This window comes from Diospyros lotus, unplaced genomic scaffold (assembly GCF_014633365.1).
Source record: "Diospyros lotus cultivar Yz01 unplaced genomic scaffold, ASM1463336v1 superscaf1, whole genome shotgun sequence".
Taxonomy (NCBI): Eukaryota; Viridiplantae; Streptophyta; class Magnoliopsida; order Ericales; family Ebenaceae; genus Diospyros; species Diospyros lotus.
Window position 1 is genome coordinate 5,127,825 of NW_026267104.1, and position 24,683 is coordinate 5,152,507.

Genomic DNA, 24,683 nt, shown 5'->3' on the forward strand with positions numbered 1-24,683 from the left:
TAAGCATATAAAATCAGCATCAATCTTAAATATAAAATGATATGGAGAATAACATATTAAACCTTAATATTACATTAATTTTTCATCACATAACATTTTTTACTTTTCTTTTTCAAAATTTTGGCAATGATAAAATTATCAAAAACAACTTCTAATTCTTATAAATAATTACAAGAAGGGGATTTTAATTTCACCTCAAAATCCTTTAGTAATTTGTGTGTCCAAAATAAGAAGAGACATATGAATTGAAATTATATTTACTCTTGAAATTAATTATAATTCCAACTGCAATTAGTTGAAATTATTAAATAAATTAATTAGAAACTTTAAACCATACTTATTCATTTGTTTTCTTCATCTATCTAATGTTGATTTGGTGTTTGATTGTTATATTTTATTATTATTACTCTTAGAATCTGTGAAATAAATATTTGGTAGCATTACTTTAATTAACACCTTGTCTTTCTCTTTATTATTTATTTTCTTTTTCTTTTTTTTATCCAATTAACATCTTATTTTAATCATAAAGGACATGGCATGTACTTTACACTGAAACACAGTCTATGAACTCAAAAGCTGTGTTTGGAGTGGATGGAACACAAGGATAACACTTATGCCACCATATACTATAAATGAATTGGAATCACATTAGAGGCCAACATTTGGTTATTTTTGTCCATTATGAAGTGATTTCACAATTGACTCAAATTCATACACTATAAAATCAAATAAAATATTTAAGGGCATGTTTAAGAGATTTGGTTTTTATTTTGTTTTGACTCTTTATTTTTTAGGTTGTAGACTATTAGATTGGCATTTTGTTTGATATGATTATTAGTTTTTATTTTTAGGTTCATAGACTAGTGTTCTTTTGTTTTTGATGATATTTTGATAATGAAAATTTTTGTATCTTTTAAATTTGAAAATAATAAATATTATATATTTGGAATATGGAAATTAATTATATTTTATATCCTTTGAAATAGAAAATGAAAAATCCAAATAATGTCAAATGATATATTTATTTTAAACATGCTTTCAAAATCTTTTGTATTTATTTTGGAATCAATCTTTTGTATTTATTTTTGAAATCAAATGAATTTGAGTGTCAAAAATCAAAATATTTTTTAAATCATTAACACTCTCTTTAAAGACAAAACTACCGACCATGTTGGAGAAACTGTTGACAAATTTGTGTCTTATAAAATGAGTTGATGAATCAAGCATAAATTGTTGATATATTTGTCAAAAGAGTCGATTATTTTTAGTTTTTAAGCATAAATAGTCAACAATTTTTATGAATTGTTGACAGGGTATTTGTTTACTCTATAATTTTTGTGTAAGCTCAAAAAATGTTGATCGTCACGGTAAAACGTCATCAATTTTTTAAAACTGTCGAGTTGCTAAAACAATCAAACGTTTTTATGAAATTGTTGACCTGTTGTTTAACATGTCGACTAATTGCCTAAAGATGTAAGAGGGTTTTAGGTTTCTTGATGGAAATAGTCAGCCATTTTGAAAGATTTTTTACAATCTTTTCACTTATAAATTTAAACAGCTAATTGTTGCATGTATTAAATGACTTCAATGGCTCGTGTAATGATTTTTTAATTCAAATGACATGAGAAATCTATAAATACCAACCAAATGATACTCTAAATAGGTTGATCAAGTGAGTGAAGTTTACAAGTGTTATAATTTCTTCTCATTAGTGCTTATATTTTTAATATTTTTCTCAACCAATACTGTATATTATTTAAAATTTCTTATTAAATTTTTGTCGCATATTGTAAAGAGATATTTGCAACTGAGAGTATCAACTCTCAAAGAAGTTTTAAAGTTCAAAACATTTTCTTTAACTAAATAGGGATAATATAATATTATTATTAATTAAATTGAGTAAAAACTGATTAGCTTAATATAACTCAAAGAACAATCAAAATTACATGTAAAATGTAAAACATTTTAGACGAGATCAAGTTCATTTTCAAAATAATGAAAGTTGATTAGTTGTAGTTTACGACAATATTATGTTGCCTACTAGCGGGCAACATAACATTTGCCCACTAGTGAGGGAGGCAAGGGCCCCATGCACATGGGGCCTGCATGTTGTAGTTTAAATTTTAATGGAATAATAAAATTATTTATAATTTATTGTGATGATATATTAAACTTGATCTATCACTTAATTTGTGAAATTGGGTGGTAAATCATTTTATTTATATTTGTGTTTTGTTTAGGTAGCATTTATTAAAATGAGTAAAATAAGATTAAAATATTTTATGAATTAAGATATAAAATGATCAAGATAAAATTGTAAATTATTTTAAATTTTTTATAAATTTTTTAAAATGCATTAGATAACACATGTGTTAGTTTTTCTTATATATAAGGATTAAGATAAATTTATTTAAAAGGAGAAAGTTAAATTTATTTGAAAAAACTTAGATAAAAAGTCACGTGACATATTTTTTAACAAATATAATAATTAATAAATATTTATTTTATCTATATATTAATTAACAAATATTACCTTAATAAATCATTTCAAAAATTTTATTACAGCAAAATTTAGTGTCCAATTTTTAAATAATCAGGAGGGGGTTATAAGAAAAAGAAAAATGTTAGGGGGAGAGAGCCCTAATGGCTAATTAGTTAGGAAAATTAATTGAACCTTAATCATAGTGTTAATCCATGGCTCGTTCCTTCGGAAACCGAAATTAATTGAAAATTTGGAGAGAGAGAGAGAGAGAGAGAAGGGTTTTCTGTGCGCGAAGTTGCGAGATAGAGAGGGCTTAGATTATCTTCTCCTTTCAGCTGATTCCGCGACAGAGCCGAGCGAGCGAGCCAGAGAGAGAGGGGAGGCAATCGGGTTGCGTAGATCTGAATTGTAGAGAGAGAAAGTGTGTGTGTGTGCGCGTTAAGAGAGAGAGGGAGAGAGAGATAGAGAGCATGAGTAGCAGAGGCGGCAACAATGGCGGCGCTTTACAATCAATCCCGCCGTCGTCGAGGAAGATGGTGCAGAGCTTGAAGGAGATTGTCAACTGTCCCGAGCCCGAGATCTACGCCATGCTCAAGGATTGTAATATGGACCCCAACGAGGCCGTTAATCGCCTTCTCCTTCAAGGTCCCCTATTTGCCCCTTTCCCCTACTTTCCACTCTTTGTTATTCTTCCTTTTCCTGGCTGTGATTTTGTTCAGTAGATGACTTTCAACTGAGCAGCTCAAGTGGTTATACGTATATTTTGGGTCTTCTTTCGCCACCGAGGCGGGGATTAAATTTTTATTCTTTGCGGTTTTTGAACTTGTACTAAAGTGGAAAATTATTTATCTTGGATGATTAGGGTTTTTCGATTTGTTTGTAGTATAGACGGTTCTACTTTCTAGCTTTCATTTTTCTTTTTTGTGGTTTTTATTTGCTGTGTTTGGTTGACAACATGCATAGAATATACAGAGAGCTGAAGTTTTTGATAGTCATTTAGAGTGGGCTGTTTTGTTCCCGGGAAGGTGAAAGGTGGAAACTTTTCTTGCGTGTACTGATTTTCTAAGTTCCTCAAACAAGGGAGCTCATTTTTGCACGGTTCTTTTTGGCTTTTATTACTGCAGAAAAAGAAATCCTAGGTTGATCAGGGTTTTCTATTTAAGATTTTGAACTCTTTGTATTCAATATTTTAATAGCATGTAACATATAGTTATGCACGCCAAAAAGAATTATCGAAGATGAGAAGTGGGTTGGGGTTATGCTCCATGTTCAACGAGTTTTGCTGCAATGGAATCAGGAGTCACCCTTTTTTTGTGACAATTGTTCCATAAAATAACTCGTTTGTGAATTTTTTTCTGAGCTGAGCCTGAACTGAGAATGATAGATCAGGTGATCATAGTTTTTTTCTTCCATATTGTTCAGATATGTGTCATTATTCTAGATTTGCATGTGTGCTGTCCGATATGTGGCTATTCTAGATGTCCATTCAGATAGGGAACCATTCTACAGTTGGCAGTTGGACAGATTCTAAAATTTGAACAAAAACCAATTGATTGTTTGCTGCCAGAGTTGGCATTTTCTTATGGTCAATTGGAATATGAGAAGACAAAATTAGGAATCTGATGTAGGTTAGACTTTAGCAGTGCCATGTCTTGAGTTTGTGATAAACACGAAACTGTTTGTGCTTATGGTCTTCCCTCCTCCTACTGCTCAGATCAATTGGTTTTCTCCACTGTGTGCTTCATATTTATGCTGATCACTCTTTTTCTGGTATATGAGTTGGTAACTGTTGCCTTTAGTAGATACAATCACAAAGGTTGTGCTTTATGAATGCCTTTCATCTAGTCCCTCGTAGAGTGTTTAACACAACAAATCAATGCCTAGTAGTGCTTTCACTAAATTGGAGCCTAGCAAGGGTAGATTGAGTATTTAAACCTGCCCATTCATGCTTCTCGCTCAGAAGTACTATAACTGCACCAACTAATCAGACATGCAATTATATGCTGCAATATAAAAAATTTACCTGCCAAATAATCATCAGAATGTGTGGCCAGTTAGCGCTGTATAATTTCCTTGGCCAGAACAACTTTGTGTTCTTGGTTATCGCTATGGGCAGTGAAAAGTGGATCATGAAGAAATTTCACCAGAAAATGCAGATTCATATTGCATTTTGTATTTGAGACAATAAATTTGACTATAATTTCTTTTTTGCTATTTCCTGCTTCCATAACAAAATTATATTACATCTTTTTGTTCTTGATTATCGCTATGGGCAGTGAAAAGTGGATCATGAAGAAATTTCACCAGAAAATGCAGATTCATATTGCATTTTCTATTTGAGACAATAAATGTGACTTTAATTCCTTTTTTGCTATTTCTTGCTACCATAACAAAATTATATTACTTCGTAAGTCCGATGACAGGAAGTTGGTAAATAGTGGGATAATAAGCATGCTGCTCTGAAACTAATCAGCATCCACTTGAGTGGAGTTTGTTATATATTGTGATTCATTTTTTTTTTTTTGGGCCAGTTTATTGTGATCCAGTTTGCATCACTAGTATTCATTGCTCATGTATGCCTTGACTACATCAGTGGCTGTCTGCTGATTCTTATGTGAAGCTTAGATGCTACTCTGCTGGCAATTTCTGGATTTTGTTCCATCCTTCTTTCCCCTTATGACTTTGAATTATTTTATATATGTGTGTATTATTTTCTTTTTATTATCAATGCTGGTAGTGTTGGGATGTTATATTAATTTTCATCATGTTAATCCAATGGAAATTTCAAGGGGCATCTCTCCTATACTTTTGTTGATGTTCAAACACAATTCTAATTTGAAGTTTATCAATTGCTAGATCCTTTTCATGAGGTGAAGAGCAAACGAGAAAAGAGAAAAGAGGTGCGTGGACATCAAAATGCATAAAATCTCTGTTTTTATAGTTGGGTTGCTCACTTCAAACTTTGACCACCTTCCACCAGTGGTTGCTACTGTTGTGGTTGGAGTGAGTCAAGTGACATTGCAGTGTCATGATTTGAAATTAAGTCATTTACATATGTGTTTGTACACAGATATTATTCAATAGACCATTACCTCATTCCTGTATGTTCTCTATGACGGTGTAACACAAAACTAAGATGGTCCTAGCTTTGTGAATGCATAATGAGCTTGTCTTATTTAGTTCTTTCCGGTTTTTGAGAGAAAAGAGCTTGTAAGCATTTACTGAAGCATTATCTACATTTACTGTGATAGTAACTGCTAAAAAACATCGTGTTAATATGTTTTTACTTGGCTTCTGTTTATTGTTTTAGACTAAGGATACCACAGAATCCAGGTCACGTGGTGTTAGTGGCACTTCTAGTCGTGGCAGTAGGGGTGGCACTGATCGTTATGTTGGACGTGGTGGCTCAACATACTTCAGCTCTTCTGGTATGAGGATGTAAATGCAGTTTCGACAGGAGTTTGTCCTTTCGTTTCTCTGAACTTCTTGTTTGATCTTTGTACTTGTCTCTTGATTTCAGAAACTGGGGCTATACATGGGAAACCTGCATACAAGAAGGAAAATGGAGCAAATAATTACTCAAGCCCCTCCTTTCCACCATCTGAAGTTGCAGGAAATAATATGAATCGGCGACCTGCATCCTACAGGTTAGTCCTGTTAGAGTCTTAAATGTTTCTATCTGCATTTGTAAACTTAGGTGGGATTTCTTCTAGAAATTCTATCTTAAATTATGTGTGTTTTTTTTTGCGTGTTAGTTGGTGAGAGGTACTGAATGCCATACTGGTCAATCAAAAACCTCGTCTTGTAATCACAGTGCTGTCTAGGTAGTACTTTGAAACATGTTGTGGAGATATACTGCAATTATGTATGAACTTATGAATGCACACTAAAGAAGCTTCAGTTATCTAACTAATTTTGATTCTTGTTGTCCTAATACATCCTAACCGATTTTAGCTGTATTATTTCTGGAGTTGTTGGTTCCAAAGCAAGCAAAATAGTTCTAAAAACATCATGAAAGTACCTTCCTTTCATGGTCTGACCTCTCGGCGAAGTCCATGACAACCACAACCATCTGAGTCTCCAAAGTACTCCTCTCATTATTGGGTGCCATCTGTGTACATCCTTGTCCCATGTTTCATTTTTATATTCGATGGGGTAAGCTGTATACAAAGCAACTCACTCATCCTTCTTGTTATCAGGGCTCCTTTGATGCTATCACAGCTCCTTGGCCTGGTCTCTGATGCCATGTATCTATGACGTCCAACTGTATGTGGGCACATGAGGCATTGTTAGTGTCTTGACAATTTGATCAGGCCAAAACAAAAGTGTAGCACTGGGTTTAAGGTATAGATCAGTCCAAAAATCATGCGCTGATCAATTTGATCTTCCATTGTTCATTAATGCTTCTAAACTCTATCCCGTGGAAGAGTTGAATCTTAATCAGGAGAACAGTTAATTGATCAGCACACTTCTAATAAAGTATAGATTAGGTGTCATTTTGGGAGAGTTCAGTCTCTGTTGAGGGTTCTGCCAAAATTGTGTTCATCAATGGAAGAGCTTGTATTAGATGCAAGGCAGCTTCTGTACCAGCTTTCAGCTGTTGTTGTAAGAAAAAATGCTAGAAAAAATGAGTTTCATATGAGTGTTGAATACACTTTCACATGACATGACTACATTTTCCTTAAGTTATTTGTATGAACGTGTGCTATAGTGGATGCTATTTTAATTCAGTCTTGCAGGTGTGGCTCAATGCGGACCCACATCATTTTACTGTAGAGCATTGGATTGAATTTGACCCAGATTTGGTAACATTGCAATGCTAAAATAATGACAGTGCCACGAGTTCTTATCTATTCTAGAATAGAGAAGCAAGAAACAGATAATGTGTGATTTGAACTTCATCCTGTGAGAAGAAAAATTATGTTTAAGCAGACTGTTATTCTGTGATTAGTGGTTAGTATATGCATAAAAAAAGCATAAGCACTATCTATTCCCATCCAGGATTTGTATCCAACTCATGAGGTGAATCTACTTACAATCAGTGCTTAATGAATTTTTTGCATAATATTCTCTCTTGCAGTGATCCTTTTACCACTGAAAATAAAACGGTGACCATAGGCACAGTTGATGGTAACTTGTCATTGTCACATACTTCTTCTGGGTATCATCAACCTGCCTGGACAGGAGTCCCTGGTCAAGTATCAATGGCTGACATTGTTAAGATGGGTAGGCCACATGGCAAGCCTTCCGGCACAGCTAATCAATCTCAATATGGTGTCAGTCATCACCAAGTTCAGGCATCTCAAACTAATGCATTATGTCACAATTTGCACTCATCTGAGGATTATCTATCTGAGGTGCCAGAGTTAAACCATGAACCAGGAGTTGGTACGGGCCAGCATGATTCTTGGAATGACGAATGGCCCTTGGTTGAGCAGCCAACAGCTCCTATTGTGCCTCCTGTTTTGGAGCCACCGAAGGCTTCTGAACCGCTTACAGATGCATCTCACTTGTCCTCTGAAAGAGCTAATCACTATTCACAGACTCTGAAAGATGAGGCCAGGACAGTTGAAGATGCTGATAGTCAAATTGTTAATGCAACCCAACTTGGATCTGGTTCTGTTTCCAGTAGTAAGGTACCTGAGGTCAATACTGGGGGTGCAGCAGGTGCTTCCCTTTTCAATAGTGACATTCATAACAATATAAGTCCCTACCAGCCTCATGAAAATGCTGCTGAACACCAGGAAGGTAAGATGTGCTTGTTCTCATTGTCTGGCTTGACTTTGTGTTGGAATACCCCACTATGCAATTCCCAATTTTGTTTTTTGTTTTTTGTTTTTTATATTTACATGGACCTTAATGTAAAGCTGGTAGTGAATCAAGATAGAACATCACATTTGCAAAGGTTGTAGAATGGCTTTAGGATTAGTTGTTGTTGAGGTTGGTAGTAACTTATGCTTAATTTAGTTATGTTTTGTCTATAACTAAAATAGACACTGTCATTTTTTTTGTTGTATCCTTGTGCCTATATAGTTTAGATTAGGGCTAGTAACATCAGTGAGAAAAGGGATTTATCAAAAAGGAAAAAAAATCAAGGAAATTGAAACATTCTGATTGAATCAATTTTTGGTGTAGCTGTTTTTTTATATTTTTATTTTAAATTTATAGGACCATGGTGGCTTCCTGGGACTTTATGTGAGGTTGAAAACTTTGTTCTGTTTGATGGACTGCAAAGTAATATTAAGATGTAAAACTGATCATGGCACTAGTTTGGTAAAGATGGTTAATTGAATTTTCCCTGCTCATACTATATTAAAATGTGACAAATTAATAAATATTTGAGATAGTAATAGTATATGTCATATAATTCTTTGCTATATTCTGCCTTCTTTTTGAAACTTGTAGCTATAGAGGTGTTACATTTATCTAACGTTTGAGGGACTGTTGGAACTTGGAAGAATTCCTCTAGTAATTCCCCCTTTTCTCACTTAGCAAAAATAAAAATACCCCCCCCCCCCCTCTCTGTTTGGTAATATTGGTAAATGATTCACTGGTAATGGTCTGCTACCTAATTTGAATTATTGATGGCACTCAAACTTTATAATATAAAACTACAGTGAGATATAGGCAATGTTAAGTACACTTGGGTTTGGTATCCTTTTGACATAATTCCTGGATGTGCCTTTGGTCAAAAGGTTTGAGTCTAGTACTTGAATAATTGAGAAATGCTATTATCTGATTCTTGTGAATTTCATTGTGAAATCATATAGGTCTTTTATGACAGCTGTCAATATCTGGTTGTGCTTCCTCATGACCTATAAAAAGTCTAGTTTTTCTTCCTTTGAGATCTGGCAGTTTGCACATTGGATATTTTAATGTTGATGGAATTAGTGGCAACTTATTTTTGTTTATTCCATATCACGTACTTTTCAGTTGAAGGTATTGATGTCTCAGGGTCGTCAGTGACATCAAACTTGCAGCAACTAAGTGTACAGGAGGATCAAGAACCATCACCTGAAGAAGAAGGCCCTTCAGTAATTATTCCTAATCACCTGCAAGTCCAAAGTGCAGACTGCTCCCATTTGAGCTTTGGTAGTTTTGGTTCAGGTTTCAGTACTGGGCCATTTTCATCTAGACCTTTACAAAGTAACCAGCAAGAGACATCTATAGATGCAGATGTTCCATCAGTTGGGCACTCGGACACGAGGTATACATGGTTTTTGGAGTTGGGAGCCCTTTAATTTACCTGTTGGTTGTTTTGAGATTATCTAACAAAAGCTTTTCATTGCAGAAATCCTGAGTACTATGAGGATGAGCCTGTTGGTACTGCCTCAGATGGAAATTTAGTTCAAAGAAGTGGCACGAGTGCTGGGGGTTATGAAACACCTTCTACTTCACAACCCGAAGTGTTAAAACCTGAAAATGCTGAAGCACCACATGAAAGTCAATATACGTTTCCCTCCTCTTCATCCAATTATAACTTTGAAAATGGCCAACAGTTCAATCCTGCACTTCCTCATTCCCAGTCGAGTTCTCAGATGCAGAATCTTGCACCATTCTCAAATGTAATGGCTTATATTATTGCCTGAAACTTTTCCCCTAGATTTTACCTAGAAGTTCTCATCTCTCTATATATATTTATATATTAAAACTGAATCCAGTGTTTACCTTCTGTCTTTTATACAACATGCAATTGTTAGTACATATCCCTTTGCATATCACCTCCCCCTCCCCCCCAAAAAATACCCATGTCACACTTTTGAGCATCTTGAGCGTCAGGAAGCCAAGCTTGTTTTCCATGAGATTAACACAAGGACTACATTCTAGGGATCATCAATATTAGATATTATTATCTAATAATATTAGATATTATTATTATGTTTTAGGGATTATGTTTTGCAATGTTTGTGATGTTTCTGTTATCCTATCTTATTTATAGCTGCTTTGAATTAGATTTTCTTATTGGCATTTATTTTTCTTATGGGCTTTTATTGTCTTGGCGACTTTAGTCTTGGTGACTTTAGTCATTATTAATCTTTAGGCACTTCTAAGTTTTTGGTGAGTTCAAGGGAAAGATAAGAGAGTTTGTGCTAGAAATAGTGAAACTTCTGTGATTAGACCTTGTGCAACAGTTGATAAACTATCCAACATTGCAGTTGCAGAGAAGTGCTGCCTATCAATTGACTCTCCTCTTGGTCTTGCATCTGTAAACCTTTCTCACCACTATGGATAAAATTTAATTTGCTTCAGTTCAGTTTACGTTGGAAAACATTTATGTTAAGACAGGAATGCAAATTATCCAGATGCATGAGAACTAATTATTTTATTATTGTTCCTAGTTAATAATATAGATTTCAATTTTTTGTTCTTTGAATTTATTAGTTTTTCTGTTCTTGATACTTTCTCTAATGTAGATATTCTGAGTTTAAAATGAGTTTTTATGGTTTTTTTTTGAGCTTTTTGAATTTTGAAGAACTTAAATTAGATCTTCCTTTGAGTCTGTCAGAATAGTGTTTCTTTTTTAAAATTCTTACTTCACCTTTTTTGTGTAACAGCAGGCTTATGCGAACTCATTACCAAGCTCTTTATTGGCTGCGAGTGTTCAACCTGTAAGAGAGTCTGATCTTCCGTACTCACCCTTTCCCATGTCTCAATCAACGTCCACAAAGTATGGGAACACATTACCTTCCCTCAGCAGTTCCATTTCTATGCCAGAGGTACTATCTCTAATCATGTATCTGTTTGTAGGTTGTTTTTTCTCATGATAAATTTATTAAATTCCCGTTTTTTGAACTTTAGAATGTTTTGAGTAACACTAAGACATAAATGGAAGATTTGTTTTGTTGACTGGACAAGGAATCTCTAGATTATCAGTTTTAACATGAAAAATGTTGTCATGGACCTAGGGTTCTTGACATGTTTAAAAGGTACTTGGAAGGAATTGGGGGAGTTAGATCAGAAGAAATGGGAGGGAATTAGGAAAGAACAAAAGAGAGGAAGAACTGAGAGAAAGAGAGGGAAATTGAGAGAGAGATAGAAATTAGATTTCATTCAAAATATTCTTCTATGCCTTGAATGAGATTGAATCAGCCTTATATACTGATTTGGTAGCTAAGGTTTGGCGCCAATAAGGCTGCCAAATATTTGAATCAGTACAGTTGGAGGCATTTGTCCTTTAGGTACAAACCACAACTACCATACAACTAAAAGGAAATTCCTTAATACAACTAAAAGGAAATTCATCTATTATCTAATTGCTACTATGTCCTTGGGTCATGGTAATTTTTCCCCCTTAGAGAGAGTTCTTGTCCCCAAGAACTCGCTACAATTGGTCCCGTTTCTTCACCCAACCCCGACTTTCTCTTCTTCTCCTTTTTTAACATCCTCCAACCCTTCTATATATAGTAATCGTTCCCTGCACCTGTGACCTAGGCTAAACTGTTCTCCACATTGGTAGCACAACCCTGCCTGTCTCCTTTGTTCCATTAGAAGAGACTTAGCTGAATTAAGGTTAGTATAAATCCTATGATTTGGATTTCCCTCCAGCTGAGAATTGTTTGCATGATGAATTTTGGTTAGGGGCTGGTGTTTCTTCATAAGGGCTTCCACGATCATTTCTTGTAATTGTGCACTTTTTGCAGCATGTTTGATGGATTGTGGCTAAAGCATCTTGACTGTAGGTCTCAATTCTTTGCTCAAGCCACTGATGAAGCTTGGGACGAAGTACCCTTCTGTTAGGTGGGATTAAGGATCAACATGAGCGATTTAAGTTCCTTAAACTTAAGCTGATACGACTGTATTGTCCCCTCCTGCCTTAGTTTGTTGAATTTTTCCACAACGTCCATCATATTCCAATCTCCAAAACACTGGCACAGGTCCTCCACAAATTCTGCCCACCAACAACCTTCCTTTCCTCGACTCCACCCCTGAAACCAGGTATCTCTAGCATTGTTGAGGTAAGTAGTGGCCAAAGTGACCTTCTGCTGTTTGGGTACATTATACACTCTAAACATTAATTCACAACGCCTCACCCACCATCTTGGGTTCTGGCCATCAAACAATGGAATCTCTAGTTTCAACATGGGGAAACAGGATTGATTAGGGGCAGCTGGAGCTCCCCACCTCCTCTCCAAAGTATTTTCTCCTACCAATGGTGGATCCACATCAAATTTAGACGATCCCTTGGATTGGTGGGCTGTTCCATGCCCGAGAAGGATTGGTTCTGACCTCTCTCTAGGAGGAAATTCAAGAGAGAGCCTTACCAGATTTTGGCTAATCAACATCATCATGAATTGTTGCATTTGTTCACGCATTTGACCGCTCAGAAAATTGTGCTGATTTCGATTCTCCTTATGCCATCGTTCCATTGCTACTTCTACCCTCTTTTCCACCATCGATGCCTCCAAAGTTCCCATTTGAACCTATATGTTCGACACCATAGCTGCAACTTGCTATAGCTGTGACTTGCTATAACTGCAACTCCATTTGCTTCATCTGAGTGCCATCATCCATTATGAAGAGGTTGCTAATGAGATTGTCAGCCAAGAACCTTGCTCTGGTCAGATCTCTTGAAAATCTGCAATTCAATCTTCTCTACTCACCTGAATCACCTAGATCTGAATTGCCTCCGCAAATCAATATGCTTCGCTACACTCTTTTTGACAATACGATCGAAAATTGCCTAGAATATAGGAATTGGATTCGCTGGACCTACTTCTAAAGTCGCCTCCTTGGATCGCAAATTACTCTAAGGTCACCTTCTTGAATCGTGACTGCAGCAACTGAAGTACATTGTTTCTATCGTGGCTAAGGAATTTCGTCGAAAATCAGGTGGAATTGCTTGGCTTGCTTGTCTTCAATTTCGAACAAAATTACCAAAGTCTTAGCCGAGAGCCAATCCTCCTACTTCTTCTTTAGTTCTGAGCCGACACTCATCTCCTTGTGCATTGGAATTAAATTTTGAGATATAATCTGAAATCACCTGTGTCATGACCCTAGGGTTTAGCTAGGGTCTAGGAAGGAATTTGGATAAGAGTTTGAGGAAGATAGAGCAAAGAAGAAGGCAAGGAAGAACAAAACAGAATTGAGGGAGAGAGAGAAAAGCCGTGAGAGAGTATTGAGAGAGGGAATTGAGATTCAAATCATTCATTAAGCTCCCTTTCTCTAATTACTCAAGCCTATTTATAGGCTTACAATTGAAGATGCTGACAACAACAACAACATAAAATGCAACTAATAAGGAAAACACATGACATGTATTACTAATATATCCTTGGGGTCGTGACAATCTCCACCCCTTCAAACAATTCTTGTCCCCAAGAATTGATAGTTGTTGACCCCATTCCTTAGCCAATTCCAACCTTAGCAATCTGGTTTCTTCTTCGTCTTTTTTTGTGCTTATCTTGTATCTTCCTTTTCTTTTTCCTTTTTGTGTCTTTTTCTTCAAAAACATCAGTACTATAACTTGCTGTAATAGCAAGTCCAACCATCCCCCTCATTCTGATTTCCATTGAGAATGGTTCCAATTGATCCGTTATAGCTACAACCATATCATTTCCAATCATAGAAAGGAATTCCAACTTCGTTGCAGGCTAAAATCTGATTCGGCGTTGCAGCTCTCCAACTGAAAGAGGAATAAACAAAACAACAAGAGTTTTGTTCCCCTCAACAAAATTTTCATTGTAATCTTCAAACTCCGAAGTTGGTGTAGTCATATCCTCTCTCTTCTTCACAACCTCTTCTCCTTCCTTATCTTCAATAGAGACTTCCTGGACCTCCATGTCAACTATCCCTTCTCCAATATCCGAACTTCTGAATTGTGTGGCTGCAGCCTCCTTTTCCCTCATCTTTTGAACCACATGGTTGTTCTCAGTAGTTGTAGGATTGTGCGAGTCCTCAGCCTCCTGCTTCTTCCTTTGGTCCAAGTCCTCGTTGCGTGGCTGTCTTTCATCATTGGCATGGAACCTATCAGCAACATCATCCTCATCTTCCGAAGCTACTCCATCAGCTTCCTGCAAATATAAGCTGTGATTTTCGCTAATATCCATGGCCAATCTCTCTTTATTGTTGGAGTTTTCAGTTTTAATTGGCCGGTCCAGCTCCAAATTTTCCTCAGATTCTTGCTGGTCATAATTTGCAGCCTTAGAAGCTCCCTCAATTGGTTGGCTGCCCCTAATATAATTGTTAGGCTGCAACTCTTGCTTTCTAGAAATGGCTTCCAAGGCGAGTTCCTGTAGCCTTGCTCTCTCGGCTGCCTCTTTCACAGTTGTCGGCATCATCATCCTGACCATTGACCTCAGTTTGTCCTTCAAACCACTAACAAATCTTGATACAAAATAGTGTTCTGTCAGAGCTGGCTGATCACTCCACAATAGGGACCTTAACTTCTTAAATCTATCCCAATAATCTGTCACCGATCCCTCTTGACTTAATTTATTGAACTCCTCAGTCACCTTAATCATGTTCTTCTTCATCCCAAATTGGTCATGTAAATTTCCAGTGAGATCAGTCCACCTGATCTCCCCTTCCCTAGACATTGGAGTATGATTGGAAGTGTGGGAAGATGAACATCTTACTTGAATTTTCGGTTTCAAGGCCAGTAGTTCCCTTGCCTCTTGCAAGCCATAGGTCATAGGAATGGTGCCCTGGCTAGGCAAAATTGGATCAGCTACTGCATGGGGAGAAAAATTCGGTGACAGTTGGAATTGAGGTAGCAAAGATAGCATGTTAAATATGTTGTTGATCCGCTGGACATGTTGCTCCATCATCTCCTGATGCCTCTCCAAGTCACTCCGCACTCTTTCTCGAGAGGCAGCTAGATCCTTCCTCATGTTTTCTCCGTTGGCTGTATTATCCTTCAAGCCATGGGTCATCGCCTCCTGCATTACCTTGGATTCTTTAGCTTCAGAATTCAGCCTCTTAAAATGATCAACAGCCTCTGAAAATCGACCTTCCATAACTTGTTATTCTGTACAATCTTCCCTAATCTCTGATTCAGTTACAACCTCCAAAGTTCAGTTGTTGTTGAACAGCCTCCAAAACAATTGCCGGGTCCACCTCAAACAATCTACTAGCTTTGAACAGTTTCAGACAACCTGTTCTAAGTAGCTTCAGAAACCTGCCAGGCAACTTCCGAACCCGACACTTCCCCTTTGCAATTACTTCCGCAGTGCAACACTAAAACCAAACTTATTTTGCGCACTTACTTTCGAAAATCGCTGATCTAAACAGCTTCGATCAGCTTTCAAGAAATGGCAGGCTTTTGCCGTTCGCCTAAGAATTTTTGTCTCAATAGATGTCCGCCTAAGTTCCAGCCAACTAACAATCGACTTCCCTCTGAGTTCGCGTTCAAAATTCAAGCCGCCGACTCTCAGTTTCGCCAACCACAACTTCCTTCTCGCCTCAACCTCACTTCAACAATCGAGGATCGAATTTGTGTGGACTTCAAGTTCGCCTACTTGCAGCTTCCAACTTCACCAGAATTCCGTCACTAGAACTTGATGAACCAGCCTCGATTAGCCCTATCCTGCTTCGTTTAACTCACAAATAGCAACCGAGATCTGAATTTTCGCTCTTGACCGCTCCTGCCTTTCACCTCAATCACATGCAGCGAGTTTGCTAGAATCAAACTGATTTAAGGCTAGCCCTAGCGGAATTGGCACCCAATCACTGTCCAACGTCTTGCTTTTGAAATCAACTTCCGTTGCGTAACTCCTCCTCACTTGATTTGATTTCGTCACTGAGAGCAGTAGCTATGGCTGCATGCAGATCACGATCCGCCCGTTACATATCAGATTCGTTGTGGATTCTAGCATCGCAGATTCTTATGGTAATCGCTTGTAATCGCCTAAGCCTGCGTCCACTTACCCAATCATCGACCTCTGATTGGAATTCTCCTCAATTCTTGATTCGCTCATTGTTCTGCTTCAATTCTTCGAAATTCGCTGCTCCTTGAATCGCTTGGGTTGCTCGTCCTCAATTCTAAACAAAATACCAGAATCCTAGCCGAGCCAATCCGCCTACTTCTCCTTCAGATTCAAGCCGATACTCACCGCTATCAATTTCGACAATTGAAATCCAACCGTTTGGAAATCTCCTGAGTCAGTTTTGGAACTTGCTTCTATGATTCGCCGAGCTTTGCTGATACCACTTGTGGAATTCGCTTCTGGACAAGATCGCTTAAATTGCCACTTGCGAAAATTGCCTCTGAACAGTGATCTCAATCGTTGAAGGCTTTGCTCCCGATCACGACAACCTTCCAATTCCGAAAATCAACCTTCGGAATTTTCTGCACTGAATCGCCTTTGTTGCACGGAATCACACAAGTCATTGCTCGATCAATTATGTGGCCTTATGTTGCTGAATTCAGCTATTAAAGTCGCCTTCTAATTCCGAGAAGCAACAAAGAAAGTAATCGCTGAGGAACGGGAGCTCTCATACCAAATGTCATGACCCTAGGGTTTAGCTAGGGTCTAGGAAGGAATTTGGATAAGAGTTTGAGGAAGATATAGTAAAGAAGAGAGCAAGGAAGAACAGAACATAATTGAGGGAGAGAGAAAAGTTGTGGGAGAGTATTGAGAGAGGGAATTGAGATTCAAATAATTCATTAAGCTCCCTTTCCCTAATTACTGAAGCCTATTTATAGGCTTACAATTGAAGATGCTAACAACAACATAAAATGCAATTAATAAGGAAAACACATGACATGTATTACTAATATATCCTTGGGATTCCTTGGGGTCATGACAACCTGGTTGTTTCTCTATGTCGAATGCTGAAATTCATCAGAAGTCGGAATTGCACAAGCAGAAGGAACCGAAGGCTAAGGAACTACTCTGAATGTGATCATAGCAGAACCAATAGTAGAAAATTTGCTAGTCTACCCTGCCTTCACGTTTCAGATTAGAATTGCTGAGGTCATAGCCTAGAACAGTCATGGCCAAGGATTGAGTGTTCTGATACCAATTGTCATGGACCTAGGGTTCAGGAGATGTTTAAAAGGTAATTGGAAGGAATTGGGGGAGCTAGATCAGAAGAAATGGGAGGGAATTAGGGAAGAACATGAACAGAGAGGGAGATTAGGGAGAACTGAGAGAAAGAAAGGGAAATTGAGAGATAAAAATCAGATTTCATTCAAAATATTCTTCTATGCCTTGAATGAGTTTGGATCAGCCTTATATATTGATCTGGTAGCTAAGGTTTGGCACCAATAGGGCTGCCAAATATTCAAATCAGTACAATTGGAGGCATTTGTCCTTTAGGTACAAACCACTACAACTACCATACTAAATGGAAATTCCTCAATACAACTAAAAGAAAATTAATCTATTATCTAATTACTACTATGTTCTTGGGTCATGACAAATGTCAAGTTCAAAAACAGAAGTGACATTGGCTTTGTGATCACATGGCACCATATCTTACTAAAAATAATAACACTAAAAAGTATGTTTTATTATAATTGCAAAATGGGATTTATGGGGAAGGCCCTTTTGTTGGACATCTTAGTACAGGATGTAGTTACCCGTCAGCTAAAAAATAAGTAGACATAGTATAGTTGTCTATACTGTACTGGACTTATCTTGGTATAGTACGGTATTAGTACTGGATGATGCCAGGTACCATTTTGGACATATCGTTGTAATAAACTAAAAATATATTTTAAACAATATGCATAATTATAATGAACCTCAACCATTAGGATTAAGGCTTGTGAAGCGTTCCTACAAAAAAATGACATTATAAGCTTATTACATATTTTTCCAACAAATAATAATTCCAACATAAAATAACCATATTATCCAACACCAATATCTGTTCGAGAATGTATAAAAATATCACCATTGTTAAGAGCATGTCGCATATAAATAAACAATTTAACATAATAATGTAGGAATGTATCCAAAGCAACACTATAAGTCAATTAAGATAACAATGTAATAACATAATCTTGTTTTCAACTTAACATAATGTAACAACTACAATCACAAGCCTTTAATCCCATGAGATGGGGTTTTAAATTAATATATAATAAATAATAAGAACCAAAAATTTCAAATCACCTCCATCTCCTTCTCTAACACAAGTTGCCCAAAAAGAAAAACATCTCTCTCTATCTCTCTCTCTCTAACGTCTGTTCCAATTTTTAGATTGGAAATTAGTTTTCTGTACTTTGAACATTTGAACCCGTTTTTTAAATTTTTTATGGAAAATGAAAACTGGAGATCTTATAGAAAATTGGAGGTCGAAAACTAAAAATCATTTTCTACAAATAAACAACCTCTAAGTTTCTTCCTTATCATGTGGGGCGGAGATTTTCTGTCCTCAATGTCGACAAAGGACTTGAAATGGTTGAGAATTTGCCTTGCTGTGAGAGACCGAGGGAATGGGGACTTGGGAGAAAAGATTTTAGGCCTTGGCATTTACAGATTTTGTGTTTTTCAGGATGGTATATTGGCTGTAAGCCAGTAATTTTTATTCCAGCTAGTACGCCTGAGATCAACCAGTATTCTTTTTACCAGATTTGTTTTGTATCATCTCATCCTTCTGCTTTTCTTGGTTTACCTTTTGAAGCACATTATGTCAAAACACAATTCCAACTTCATTCCCAATTTGAGTTGCCTCAGTTGAGCTTATACATCTTGTTGTAAATGCTATTGTACAAAAAGGTTAAGTTGAGTGCATCCAAGCCAGGAAAGGGGGGGGGGGGGGATATAGTAATCCAGTGTTTTTCCTTATATTTGTTGTATGTTTAATTTTTAATAGTTACAGCTATTTATTTATCTTTTTTGCTACATGCAGGCTTTGAAGGCAGTTGGCTTTTCATCTACGCTGCCCACTGCACAGACTCTGCCTGGAAGTAGCATTGCCACTGGACCTGCTCTTCCTCAACATCTTGCAGTGCACCCATATTCTCAACCTACTCTTCCTTTGGGGCCTTTTGCTAACATGATTGGTTATCCGTTTTTGCCCCAGAGCTATACATATATGCCATCTGCTTTCCAGCAAGCTTTTGCTGGTAACAACACGTACCATCAATCTCTTGCGGCAGTGCTTCCACAGTATAAAAATAGTGTCTCAGTTACCAGCCTGCCCCAGTCTGCTGCTATTGCTTCTGGGTATGGTGGCTTTGGAAGTTCAACCAGTGTTCCAGGCAACTTCCCCATGAACCCCTCTGCTGCCCCTGGGGCCACAACCCTAGGTTATGATGACGTTTTAAGCTCTCAGTACAAGGACAGCAATCATTTGCTATCTCTTCAGCAGGTACTCCTTTTGCACTAGTTGAAAAAACTCAAGTCTCGAAAAAAAAGGGAAGAAAAATTTCTGTTCCTCTTATTTTTTCTTCAAATGAAGATGTTTGTGTTCGTAATTGTACGCATTCCTGTTGTGTGCATGTATCAGGACACAGGTAATATGCACAAAGATTTACTTTAATCTCTTTTAAAATCATAAAACATTCCCTCAAGCTGCTTTCCTTCAACAATGAGACTCCACTTTGGATCTCAATAAATTACCTATCAAAAAACAAAAGTAGTTTTCAAAACCGTAGCAAAAGATTATGCAAGGGTCTTGACATATTTTGGCTGCATCACCTATTGTTTCCCTCTATGCTTTATCTTTTTGCTCCCAGATCTCATTAATGTTCTTAATTTTGTTCTTGCCCCCTGTTTTATGCAGAGTGAGAACTCGGCTGCGTGGGTTCATGGACCCGGCCCCAGAACGATGTCAGGTGTCCAAGCCAGCACATATTACGGCTTACAGGGACAGAATCAACAGGCTTCTGGTTATCGACAAAGTCAGCAGCCATCACAGAACTATGGAGCTCTGGGGAACCCCAACTTCTACCATTCTCATTCCGGGATCTCTCTGGAACATCAGCAGCAAAATGCTAGAGATGGGTCCCTTGTTGGCTCCCAAGGCCAGCCTTCTAAGCAGTCCCAACAGCTATGGCAAAACAGCTACTAATCTCATCACCTCTTGGTTTTTCAGGGTCTTGTATCGAGTTTGAAAGTGGCCAATCAAGGCATTCCCATCCCACGGAGGAAGAAAATAAGAAGTTACAATCTTCTCAAGAGAACTTGACCGGCTGCTGCCCTATGCCTTGAGGTTGTATTTTAGATATTTATTATTGCTGGGTAATGTAACTTAGAGGAACACGCGTGCTAATTTGGACTTTTAGTGAACTACTTTTTCTTGTTTTGTTTTTTCAATTTTCGTTTTTCCTTCTTTAAACTACGTTCATGTAGTAGTGTGAAGCCGTGAGTTTCATATGCTTTCCATATTTCTATTAGTTGCCTAACCATTTATCTTCTCTGTTCCCGGCACTTCTTATTAACTGATCACATTAATTCAATAGCCCTTCTGTATCTATCATTTCTAGTATTGGCTTTTTCCGTGGCTGTTATTTCTCAAATTGAGTTCAGTAGCTGATTAGCACTTTCCGGTTGGGAGTGTAATAGAAAAGAATGATACTAAATGCTTGCCACTTTGCATTTAATAATGGCAATATAAATAGTGAATACAGAAACAGTTGGCACAACATGGAGCTGGAAACACAGCATTTATGCTATGTTACATTATACTATTTAGAAGTTAGCACCTTAAGCAATAGCCAATATGCACAAAATTATGTATTTATGTTATATATATATATAATTGATTTGGGTTAGGTTAATACACTTTGGGGTCGCAAATGAGTTGAGTCATTCGTGAATGATTTGGTGTTCAGTTTAACAAAGAATCGCTCGTTAAGTTAAACAAATTAAGTTTAACTTTAATTTTGAATCTCGATTTGTAAACGAATTAAAAGCTCGTGAATGTGTTTGTTCAGAGATTTGTGAATACTAAGGATTTGTTTTCTTTGGCGTTTTCAATCCATTTTGAGTTTTCAGTTTTTTAAAATACTAAAAATACGTTTACTTTATTATTTTTAAAAACACATTTTTGAAAACAATTAATAATTTTGTAAAGAAAACTCAAAACAACATTTTGTTGTTTTAAGCATTTTCAGTGAAAATACATTGAAAACTCAAAAACACGGAAAACACTCAAATCTCCTCTCCTCTCCCATAACCCCCCAAATTCTCGATAGAACTACTTTCTCTCCTCTTTGCTCTCTCTCACAAGCATCAACGGCCTTGCCATCTCTATCGTTGCCACTCTCCTCTCTCTCTCTCACAAACATCGACCGTCGATTGCCTCGCCATCGACGTTGCTGCCACTCTCTATCTCGCAAGTATCGGCTGTCGACCTCGCCTGCCACCGCTGAAACCACCATCGACCTCGCTCGCCACTGCTGAAGCCACCATTAACCTCGCCCGCCCTCGCTGGAAGCTGCCGCTGTCGATCTTAGATCTACGGAGATTTGTCCGTTGGATCTTACTGATTTTTTGGTATGTTAATCCCATTGGCTTGGAGTTTTTAATGGTAGGCTCTGATCGGTGGTTGTCGGTGACAAAATCGCTGGCCGGAGAAGATGTAGCGCTGGAGAATAGAAAAAGGAAAGGGAAGAAAAGGAAAGAAATAAAAAAGAAAAGAAAAAAGACATAAAATAATTTTTTAAAATTACAAAGTAAACATGTTTTCTAGTTTTTCATTTTAAGAAATAGTTTTTCAAAATGATAAAAAGAACGCGTTTTTAAAAATCTCAAAACAGATATTTAAAACACAAAATTCAAAATGAATTCAAAACTCAAAATACAAAACTGAAACACAAAGAGAACATCACCTAATAGTTTTGATTAGGAGTTTGTAAACATGCTTAATTAGAAGTTTGTAAATAACTTGTGAACAAGTTCATTTATAAATACATTAATATATTTATTTATAATTTTATAAATATATTATTTAACATAAGGTTATCAAATTTTAAATTATTATATATATTGATTTAATCATTTAACATAATATAGTATATATATATATATAATAAAACAAAATAGCAAATTAGATTTAACTAAACACCGTACAAATAATTATCTAAATTAAAAACTCTAAAAAGTGAGAAAAATTGAAGACATAATAAGAAAGAAGCCAAGAGCAAGAGTCTACAAGCATGAACATCGCCCACGATTAGCACTTGTCGTCGCTGACCATGTCGTTGTCGCTATTGCAAGCTTCCATCTAAGCCTGACCCACTGCTAACTATCGCCTTCTATCACCATTGAACACCATCGCACATTGCCTTCTACTGCTTTGTTGTAGCTTCTTGTGCGTTGTCCTTGCCCATTACCGCCTCCCACGGTTGCTGCCACTTGTTGCCACACACCCCCGTCTTCACTTGTCATTGTTTCTTTGAAGCATTGCCACTACCGTTGCACACCTTCTTTCCTCTCTGTTGTCGCTTGCCACAACCTTTTCTTTAGTGGTTATTTTCTTGAATATCATACCAATATTTGATTCCGCTGTTATCTAAAATTTCTGGATATAACTTCTTAAGATTTAAGTTATGTTATTCTTATTATGTGCTATTTTTTCTTTTGTAGTTGATTAATTTTTCCCGCATTGGTTAATTTCAACTCTGGTTACTTTTTTGATCTGTATTTTTTTATTTTTTTTGCTAATTCAGTATACACTTCTTTGAGAATAAGATTAGATGTCTTGCATAAATCCAATCCCCACAAAAAGTAATAGATTCATAAGTAAATTGTAGTGATTATGTGATTAGATTTTTATTTATCTTTTGGTTATGTAGTTGTGTTATTTGGTTTTAGTAATCTATATATTTATTTAGATTTTTCTTTTATGTTGTTTTAGGATAACAAATATTACCTTTTAATTCCTATTCAGTGCCTTCTATTGGCATTCCATCTATTGAAAACTTATTTTCAATTCTAGTTATGAATGTAATTGATGAAATATGCAACGATGTTTAAGGAATTCCAGTTGAGAGTCTAGTGGATGTTAGAGATGATAAAGATGGAAATCTCTTTGAGAAAAGAAAAGAAAGAGGACTAAATGTCTAAATTTTTGGCAAATTCAAGTCTTAGAGAGTCCAAGCTCGAACCCAAACTAGAGCTTAGAAACTAGCTCGTCGATCCGAGGTTGACCTTAATGAAACTTGACTTGGTTCAATTACAACCTTATATAAAATATTAGATACAGAACTTAATTAAATTTGATCAAGTCCAAATTATCTAACCCAAGACCGAATCAACCTTTAAAAAATTAAAAATATCAAACTAAATCCATTGGTTTGGTTCAATTATCGAGTTTATTTGAATTTAAGATCCCTAATCCTAATTTGAACCATACATTGAAGGTTTTTTTTTTTTTTCAAACAGTTTGCCATTACTTTATAAATTGTTGGCTACGATTTTGCTTAGAAATAGGATGATTCTATGTTGATCATAGGATGTGCTCTTTATTGAAATACATTTTATTTTTTTCTTGTCAGTGATTATGCATTTTGTATTATGATGGTAAATTTGATCGAAGATGATGATATTGCTCAAAAACTAGCATGTGGTGGCATTGTACATATATATGTATTTGTTTTGTCTGAAAGTAGGACAAAGTAAAGGTACAGAGAGCAGCATGCATGGATAGGTTTATTATTGCAGAGCTTACCCATTTAGGTAGAAATAAATGATGGAAAAATGGTATTCATTGCAATTTATATAGATACATAATTATTAATCACTTTCATATGGTGACAAACGATCATTGACAGGTGCCATTCATTACAATGGTTATATTTTGTTAAATTAAATGTGGTCTAACATATCAAATATATCATGCCGTGTATTATTGTTTAAGGGTCAGCATGAAAGCTATACTTGCATAAGTATGTTTCATATATATTGCCGAGTAAAAGGGTCAGCATGAAAAAAGCTGTAATAGCTGCACTCAAAGAGCATAAGAAATGGAGCTGCAGTTTCTCGAAAACTTTCTTGGGTCCCAAACAGCATCAAGTTTAGTAACGAATGATAGAAGCTTCAACCCTTTTAATTTGTGATTGCCTTCAATAGCTTTACCAAATGCAAAATAAATACCCATTAGGACTTTGGAGATTTTCTACTTTGTGGCTATTGATTATAACTTTAACTCCCTTGGAGTGTAAACCAAGTAAATTTATGGACATGCACAGTACCCCACAAGCCAGGCGCTGGAAAGCATATCCCAAAGAGTATAATCAATATACCCTGGAAGGGAATTTTAAGTTTTCCAGCACAAACAAGGGATACAGTACATTCCATGAAAA

General features: G+C 36.5%; 1 protein-coding gene across 2 annotated transcripts; it reads left to right on the plus strand.

Annotated features, from left to right (window-relative positions):
• The first annotated feature begins 2,718 nt into the window (after positions 1-2,718).
• Positions 2,719-20,849, plus strand: LOC127792879 (uncharacterized). Of its 2 annotated transcripts, none has more exons than XM_052323510.1 (10): positions 2,719-3,127; positions 5,339-5,382; positions 5,793-5,910; positions 6,003-6,129; positions 7,563-8,230; positions 9,416-9,689; positions 9,774-10,047; positions 11,041-11,199; positions 19,283-19,744; positions 20,159-20,849. In XM_052323510.1, the coding sequence occupies exons 1-10, from the start codon at positions 2,953-2,955 to the stop codon at positions 20,444-20,446; spliced, it is 2,589 nt and encodes an 862-aa protein (XP_052179470.1). In that variant the 5' UTR covers positions 2,719-2,952; the 3' UTR covers positions 20,447-20,849. The 2 variants fall into 2 exon arrangements, with proteins under 2 accessions (XP_052179470.1, XP_052179469.1); XM_052323509.1 differs by having other exon boundaries at positions 2,720-3,127; positions 11,038-11,199.
• The last annotated feature ends 3,834 nt before the right edge of the window (positions 20,850-24,683 follow it).

What these genes read in the sequence shown, in the direction of transcription:
- LOC127792879 (XM_052323509.1), top strand. Translation starts at nt 2,953, where the DNA reads ATGAGTAGCAGAGGCGGCAACAATGGCGGCGCTTTACAATCAATCCCG. An exon ending in AACGAGAAAAGAGAAAAGAG is followed by an intron (nt 5,383 to 5,792) that starts GTGCGTGGACAT and finishes TTATTGTTTTAG; the next exon opens with ACTAAGGATACCACAGAATC. An exon ending in AACATACTTCAGCTCTTCTG is followed by an intron (nt 5,911 to 6,002) that starts GTATGAGGATGT and finishes TCTTGATTTCAG; the next exon opens with AAACTGGGGCTATACATGGG.